This window comes from Melospiza georgiana, chromosome 21, assembly GCF_028018845.1.
Source record: "Melospiza georgiana isolate bMelGeo1 chromosome 21, bMelGeo1.pri, whole genome shotgun sequence".
Classification (NCBI taxonomy): domain Eukaryota; kingdom Metazoa; phylum Chordata; class Aves; order Passeriformes; family Passerellidae; genus Melospiza; species Melospiza georgiana.
In genome coordinates this window covers 1341612-1349876 of record NC_080450.1, presented here as the reverse complement: position 1 = coordinate 1349876, position 8265 = coordinate 1341612, and the positions used below count along the sequence as shown (strand labels likewise).

At 62.0% G+C, this 8265-nt stretch overlaps 1 protein-coding gene across 2 annotated transcripts in view; it reads right to left on the bottom strand.

The window, feature by feature from the left end:
- Window positions 1–3253: 3253 nt before the first annotated feature.
- The window catches only part of SDK2 (sidekick cell adhesion molecule 2), a 55162-nt gene continuing 50150 nt past the window's right edge, over window positions 3254–8265 (bottom strand). For both annotated transcript variants that reach the window (XM_058038755.1, XM_058038756.1), the window contains 4 exons: window positions 8052–8192; window positions 7239–7377; window positions 6867–6993; window positions 3254–4691 (listed from right to left, as the gene is read on the bottom strand). In XM_058038755.1, coding sequence (XP_057894738.1) covers window positions 4335–4691; window positions 6867–6993; window positions 7239–7377; window positions 8052–8192 — 764 coding nt within the window. In that variant the 3' untranslated portion in view covers window positions 3254–4334. The remainder of the gene's footprint in view (window positions 4692–6866; window positions 6994–7238; window positions 7378–8051; window positions 8193–8265) is intronic.

Here is an 8265-nt window from a genome sequence, read left to right as displayed (position 1 = left end):
CCTGCCAGCTCTGCGTGCCAGCGGGGAGCTCCCCCCGAGCTGGGGAGTACTGGCCGGACACCCCGGGGCGCCAGGACAAAGCACTGCCCCCACAGCCCCCCATAATCCATCCATCCATCCCCGGGCTGCTGCCAGAAACACCCCCAGGAACCCCAGAGACACCCCCCCAGTAACCCCATGAACACCCCCTCAGTAACCCCACAGCCATCCTCCAATAACCCCACAAACACCCTCCCAGTAACCCCACAGACACCCCCCCAGTAACCCCACAAACACCCTCCCAGTAACCCCACACCCTCCCAGTAACCCCACAAACACCCCCAGTAACCCCACAAACACCCCCCCAGTAACCCCACAGACACCCCCAGTAACCCCACAGACAACCCCAGTAACCCCAAAAACACCCTCCCAGTAACCCCACAAACATCCCCCAGTAACCCCACAAACACCCTCCCAGTAACCCCAAAAACATCCCCCAGTAACCCCACAGACACCATCAGTAACTCCACAGCCATCCTCCAATAACCCCACAGACACCCCCAGGAACCCCACAGACACCCACCCAGTAACCCCAAAAACACCCCACAAACACCCCCTCAGTAACCCCACAGCCATCCTCCAATAACCCCACAGACACCCCCCCAGTAACCCCACAAACACCCCCAGTAACCCCAAAAACATTCCCCAGTAACCCCACAGACACCCCCCCAGTAACCCCACAGACACCCCCAGTAACCCCACAAACACCCCCAGTAACCCCACAAACACCCCCAGAGCCAGGGGGGTCCCGCCCCTTCCCCACAGCGTTCATCCAGGGCTGAGCAGGCACCCGGAGGGTCCTGGCAGGATACCCTGCCCCTCCCTGCTGGCACCTGGGCCAGGTGGGCACCGTGGGCAGCAGGTTCTCCCTGCAGCCTCTCTCCTTTCCCAGCTGGAGCCCTCTCCTGGCTGGCAGTGCCAGGGAATGGGGATGGTTTCCCCCGGAATCCATCCCCTGGCAGGGCTGCAGCTGCTTTTCCAGCCTGGAACTCGATGGAATTTCCAGCCCCTTCCAACCCAAACCTTTCCATGGTCCCACCTGGAGCGTGGCTCCTGCAGCGCCCATGGAGAGCCCTGCCCTGGCACAGGGACCCCTCCAGGGGGGTGCCCCGGGCACAGGACAGGGCAGGGGGCACAGACCTGGCTCCGTGCTCTGCTCTCCTCTGCTGCCAGCCTGGCACGGAGCAGTGCCCAGGGCACCGGCGTGGCAGGAGGGGCCGTCCCTGTCCCCAAGGCGAGGGAAAGGTGGGGACGTGACACACTTGGCTCTGTCCCCGGAGCCGCCAGGGAACCGGAGCTATCAGGAGCACAGGGAGAGCCCAGGCTGCAGGGCTGCTTTTAAAATGAATGAATTAAAACAAATCTCAGATTTCAGCCCGGCTTTATCGCTCACAACCTTGATTTTGGGAACATCAGCCTGGAGAAGGGAGCAGCTCCTGCTGCAGCGCTGCCCCGTCCATCCGGGGCACCTGGGGCTGCCCGGTGTCCCCCGTGCCCCCTTGGCCCTGCCCTGCTCTGCCCTCGGGAGAGCCACAAGGCAGGAGCGGCGCTCAGGGAGAAACGTCAGGGATGGTTTGGTCTGTGGGGAGGGATCGGGGCTGACAGCTCAGAGCAGGGAACGGGAACAGCGGGAATGGGAGTGGGAACAGGAACAGGAACAGGAGTGGGAAAGGGAATGGGAATGGGAGTGGGAATGGGAGTGGGAGTGGGAGTGGGAACAGGAACAGGAGTGGGAATGGGAATGGGAGTGGGAGTGGGAACAGGAACAGGAGTGGGAATGGGAGTGGGGATAGGAATGGGAATGGGAGTGGGAACCGGAACAGGAGTGGGAATGGGAGTGGGAAAGGGAATGGGAATGGGAATGGGAATGGGAATGGGAATGGGAATGGGAGTGGGAACAGGAACAGGAGTGGGAATGGGAGTGGGAACAGGAACAGGAGTGGGAATGGGAATGGGAATGGGGATAGGAATGGGAACAGGAATGGGAATGGGAATAGGAATGGGAATGGGAGTGGGAACAGGAATAGGAGTGGGAAAGGGAATGGGAATGGGAATGGGAGTGGGAACAGGAACAGGAGTGGGAATGGGAAAGGGGATGGGAGTGGGAACAGGAGTGGGAACAGGAACAGGAGTGGGAATGGGAATGGGAATGGGCACAGGAGTGGGAATGGCAACACCGGGAATGGGAATGGGAACAGGAACAGGAGTGGGAGTGGGAATGGGAATGGGAGTGGGAAAAAGAGGGAGAATGGGAATGGGAATGGGAGTGGGGATAGGAATGGGAACAGGAATGGGAATAGGAATGGGAATGGGAACAGGAGTGGGAATGGCAACACCGGGAATGGGAATGGGAACTGCTGCACTCCCCCAGCCTGTCCCTGTGGGAGGAAGGTCCCTCTTGCACAAGGCAGGATGCCCGGGGCTGGAGCTGGGCTGCACACGAGGAGCAGGCACAGAACCCCCCCTGTGCCACGTCACTGTGCCCGCAAGGGGGGTGCCAGGGCTCCCTGCACTGCCCAGGAGGGCACGGGCACCCTGGGGGCTGTGTGCCCTGGGTACCAGCTCCGAGCAGGCCAGAGCAGCCACCCCCAGCAATGCCAGCTGCTCTGGGGACACCGTGAGCCACTGTGGGGACAGACGGTGACCGTGGCTCAGCAGCCAGCCCAGTTCTCCCAGTGCAAAGAGGGGCTGCGGCTCTGGGTGCCCAATGCAGCTCTGGGTGCCCAATGCAGCTCTGGGTGCCCAGTGCGGCTCTGGGTGCCCAATGCAGCTCTGGGTGCCCTGGCAGCCCCTGCCCACACCAGGGTGAGGGTCCCAGGGGCTCCCAGGTGCTGTGGCAGGGACTGTGCATCCCTGGCAGCCCTGGCATGGACCTGGCACTTTGAGAGCCCTCCCCACCCCCAGCCCTGCTGGTGAAACCTGAACACATCACCTGGATTTTCCTGCCAGGCCTGAAGGGCGGCTGTGAACAGCCCAGGAGCCGTGCCCAGTGCCAGGGCTGCCCTGGCAGTGCCCAGAGCACGCTGCACAGGGGTCTCCTGTGCCACCACCCCATTTCCCCACAGCTCCAGACCCCACTGCAATGGGAGCATGTGGGACACGGCCACCACAGCCCCCTGCACCCTTCTGGGCCGTGCCCAGCACCTCTGGCACCCCTTGCCCAGCTCCCCCCTGGTGCCACAGGGCTGCCTCAGGCCCAGAGGGACAGCAGGACACACGGACACGTGGCACTGGGCCTTTCATGGCAGAGCAAGGTGACAGAGAGGGGACACGCTTGTCCTCAGGCTGTTTATTGGCATCTCCCTCGGCTCAGGGTGCCCTGGCCCTGCCAGGCTGCTGCTGGCTCACCCATAGGCACTGCAGGGGCTGGGCTGGGCTGTGCAGACACCCCCAAAACAGCCACAGGACCCCCCCGGGCATCAGCACCCCCCAACGCCCTCAGATCCTGCACAAAACCCCGTTAAAAAGCCCCAAAGCACCCGAAACGCCACGGGGAGGCTCCAGCTGCCCCATCCGAGCCCCGAGGTGCAGAACTGGGGGATGAGCACCACGTGCACCCCTCTGGGGCTGTCCTGGGCTTCCAGTCCTGGCTCCTCCTGCCCTGGGGGCTGTGCTGGGCCGGGCACCAGGGAGGGCACCAATGAAACGTCCCCTGGCACCAATGAAACGTCCCCTGGCACCAATGAATCGTCCCCTGGCATCCTTCTGCAGGGGTCCACAGTGGGGGGCTCAAGTCCAGAGGTTTAAGAGCAGCAGAGCTCCTCTGTCTCTGTGTCCCTGCTTGTCCCCACGTCCTGGGGGAGCCCCGGGTGGAGGGGCTGGGGGGTTTGGCACGGCAGGAGCCCCTTGCCCAGCCCCAGCACCCACTGGGGCCCAGCAGCAGCTCCAGGGGTGCCAGGGGTGATGTGAGGGCACCAGGGGCGATGTGGGAGCACCAGGGGCGATGTGGGGGCACCAAGGATGATGTGGGTGCACCCAGGATGATGTGGGGGCACCAGGGGCGATGTGGGTGCCCCCCGAGCCCCCTGCCCCACCTCCACAGAGGAGTCTGTGACCCACGAGCTTTGACCAAGGAGGGGCCCTGGGTTCACTCCCCAGCCCCAGGGACGGCGCTTGGCATCAGCAGAAACCCCTGGAGCTGCTCCCCTTCCTCCTCCTCTTCTTCTTCCTTTTCTCTTAATTCTTGGGGCTTTTCTTTAAAATATTTTTTTTTCTTTTTTCCTAATTTTTTTTTCCCCCGCCTCTCCCGTTTTGTTCCTCATTTTTTTTTTTTTCTTCTTTTTTCTGTCGAAGCATCAAACGAAGGAGGAGAAGCCCGCGATGGGGGCCCTGGAGCCGGGGGCCAGGCTGCTGGGCGGGCGGTACAGGGTGCCGGGCTGGCTGCTGGGGGCCGTGCCGGGGGTCTGGGGGGTGGGAGTCCTGCTGCCCTTGGGGCGGAACAGGCTGCCCTGCTGCGTGGAGGCGCTGTTGGACAGCGGCGTGTGCTCGGGCTCGCCCGAGTCGCTCTCGGTGTAGCTGTAAGCCTGCGCACGGGAGATGCCCTTCTGCTGCCGCCGCCAGGAGTTGTAGTAGGTGGGGTCGCTGATGTAGTGGTTGACGAAGGAGTGCGCCTTCTGGTGCGCGGGGTCCACCTCGTACTCGCTGTCGCTGCCCTGGAAAACAGCGCGGAAAGGGTGGTCAGGGGTCACAGACACCTTTTCACTAAAAATCCTCTCCTTGGGATTTTTCCTTCTTCTCGGGTCGGCTGCCTGTCCCTGCCCCGAGATGGGCAGGGTGTCTCTGCTCCGGCCCATGCTCTGCAGAACGAGTCTGGATTCTTTGCTTTTTCCATCTTCTGGTTGTTTATTATTTCTTATCTACAAAATTTTCTTTCTGCCCGGCGGAGATCCGCTCAGCAGGGCAGCCACAGGCGCCCTGTGTCGTCCTTTTATGCTACAAACTACTTATATCATACTTACTCTTAATTCCCAATACCCATCACCTGTGTTAGACAGTGCACCTCTACTCTAAAACAATCCCAACATCACTGCAGAAAATGGAGATCAAGAGGAAGAAAGAAGGACTAGACAAGCCCTGATTCCTCCATCTTGTCCCCATACCAAAACTCCTAAAACCTACATTTTCACCCTGGGAACACCTTGTTTTTACACCTTTCGAACCTGTGTGGCTTCCACGTCCCCATGTGTCCTACAGTGACAGGGGACAGCTCCCAACAGCCCCAAAATTCAATGGGGTCGGGCTCTGCTCCCTGAAATGAGAGGGAATGGCCCCAATATAAAGAAAAGGCATTCAAGCTGCAGGAAGCAGAGCAGGATCAGCCTGTGCCCCATCATGGGGGCACAAAGTGCTGGCACTGCCCAGCTCTGAGCCCTCTCTGTCCCTCCCTGTCCCAGCCCTGCCCCTGTGCCAGCACTCTGAGTGTCACAGTGGCTGCAGGGGCACCCCCTCAGCTCAGCCCAAGGGCCCCAATTCCTTACATCCTAACTTCTTAAACCTTAAAGAGATGAAATCCTAAATTCTTAAACCTCAAAAAGAAGAAATCCTAATTTCCTAAACCTTAAATCCCTGGGAATCCCGATTTCCAAGATCTCTTAGAAAAGATGGCTTTACTTGGCCATCCCAACTGAATGAACCGAGCTGTGCCAGAGGATTTCAGGAGGAATTTCCACATGGAAAGGGTGGCCTGGCATTGGCAGGGGCTGCCCAGGGGGGTTTGGAGTGCCCAAGGAAGGGCTGGAGGTGGCACTGAGAGCTCTGGGCTGGGGACAAGGTGGGGAATGGGGCACATCTGGGGCTCGGTGATCTCAGAGGTCTTTCCCCAGCCTGAATAATTCTGTGATTTCCAGAGCTTTCCTGGTGCTTTCCCAGCGCTCTTTTGGGAATGCTGGCCAGCACATCCCGAAAGTATTTGCATCCCGAAAGGATTTAAAGGCTGGGACGGCTGCAGCATCGAGCACATCCCCAAAGTATTTGCATCCCCAAAGTATTTGCATCCCCAAAGTATTTACATCCCGAAAGTATTTAAGGGCTGGGACGGCTGCAGCATCGCTGGGGGCTTTCTGCCTCTTGCGAAAACAAAACAAAACCTCGCACAAAAGGTTCCTGAGCGCTGCCGAGGCCGCGCTGCCCCCGGGGCTGGCGGGGACGCTGTTTTTGGCCTCTGCCGGTAATTGGATTCAGCTTCTCCGGCGGCGCACAAAGAGCCCATTGAGGGCGGTGGGAACTGCCCCGCGCCAGCGCCAGCTCCCGCAGCTCTTCACAGCTCCTCAAAAGCCACTCGAGCCCCGCTCGGGCCGCAGAGAGAGGAGCCGGCATCTGCCAAGGAACAGCCGGTGCGGGCAGGGACGGGGGGGCACGCTGGGCACGGTCCCTCCTGCTCGGGGACAGCCTGGGCACGATCCCCTCCTGCTCGGGGACAGCCCTAGGGACACACAGGACCCTTCCCCGGGTGTCAGCCCCTCGGGGTCCATCCTGGGGGTGACGGTCCCTTGGCTCCACAGCTGCCCGTGGCCCCGGGGCGAGACAAAGGTGGCATTTTGTGGAGTTGGCAGAGCCGCGGGCGTTGCCACCGGCGACCGGGCAGCGGGACAGCCCCCGGTGACCTGCCGTGCCCTGTGGCCTGTCCCCAGCAGCGTCACATCCCCAGCAGAGGGGCCGGGGGCTGTGCCAGCTTCCCTCGGGCGCTGTGCCACCGGGATGCGGGGATAGAGCAGCAGGAACAGCTCCCAAACCGGGCACAGGAACGGGCCGGTGCTCAGGGAGGGCTCCCAGCACCCTCCCCATCATCCCCCCGAGTGCCTGTCCCCGTGTGCGGCCCCGGGGCTCACCTGGGAGTCGGAGACCTCGGAGGGTTTCTCGGTCAGGCTGCTGCTCTCGGCGGGGATCAGGTCGTTGTACTTGGTCACGTCCTCGTCCGAGTAGTGCAGGCTGCCGGGGCTGGGCCGGGGCGGGGACCTTGGGGACACACAGAGGGGTGTCAGTGTGTGTCACCTCCACTCGGGGCTGGGCCACTCGGGGACAACGCCGGGGATCCATAGGGATCACCCTCAGCTGTGCCAACCTCTCCCAAAAACCCCAATGGACTTTCAGGGGGGACACTGAGCAGATCAGGGGACCCAAGCCTTCCTCACCCCGTGACAGAGCAGGGATGACCAAAGACGTTCCCCCTGCCCGGGGAGGGGGCTCTGGGGGGTCCCTACCGGGTGTAGATGCCGTTCTTCCTGCAGAAGGAGTTCTTGACCGAGAGGCGGCGGTTGTTGAGCTCCAGGGCGGGGAAGCTGCCCTCGTCCAGGCTCACCATCTCGCCGTGGCTCAGGGCGGCCGCCTTGGAGCTGTTCCCTGCGGGATGGGATGCTCAGCCTCCCCCGGGCCCCGGGCAGGCAGCACAGCACGGCCCGGGGATGGGGATGGCACCAGGGATGGGGATGGCACCAGGGATGGGGATGGCACCAGGGATGGGGATGGCCCAAGGCTGGGGATGGCACCAGGGATGGGGATGGCCCAAGGCTGGGGATGGCCCCGGGGATGGGGATGGCCCAAGGCTGGGGATGGCACCAGGGATGGGGATGGCCCAAGGCTGGGGTTGTGCGGGCTCCAGAGTCACCCAGGGCTCTCCCGGGCACAGCCAGGAGGTGCCAGCCCTGCCCTGCCCCAGTGCCCCCAGCTCCCCACTCTGGGCTGTTTGCTTAACGAGGAGCTCTGGATTTTCCCCACAATTTGAGCCCTTGACAGAGCTAAGAAAACAGAGCTGTGTTTGGCTAATCCCAGTGACCTCGGCGAGCCCCCGGGCTGTTCTGCCTGCGCAGCTGTCTGTGGGACAAACCCTTCGTTTCATCCCGGGCTCTCGGTGCTCTCTGGGACACCGCAGCCCCGTTATGGGGGGGCTCTGGGGCTCTGCAGGAGCTGCTCCCACGGAGGGGTCTCCACGCAGACCCCGAAGGCAGGGAGAGACCCCAAGAGGCTCCCACAGGAGCAGGAGGGTCCGGTCCCCCACAGCACACTCCCTCACCCACCTGAGTCCGACTTCTTGGAGTATTTCTTGCTCTGGCCGCGGATGATGAGCACGAAGACGAGGAGGAGGATGAAGATGAGCCCCACCAGGGCGATGACCACCAGGAACCACCACTCCTCATAGAACGGGTTGGTTTTCTGGGCTGGGGCACAGCAGGGAGGGTCAGAGGGGCACAGGGACGTGGGGACAGCCCTCTGCAGAGCACAGGGTCACCT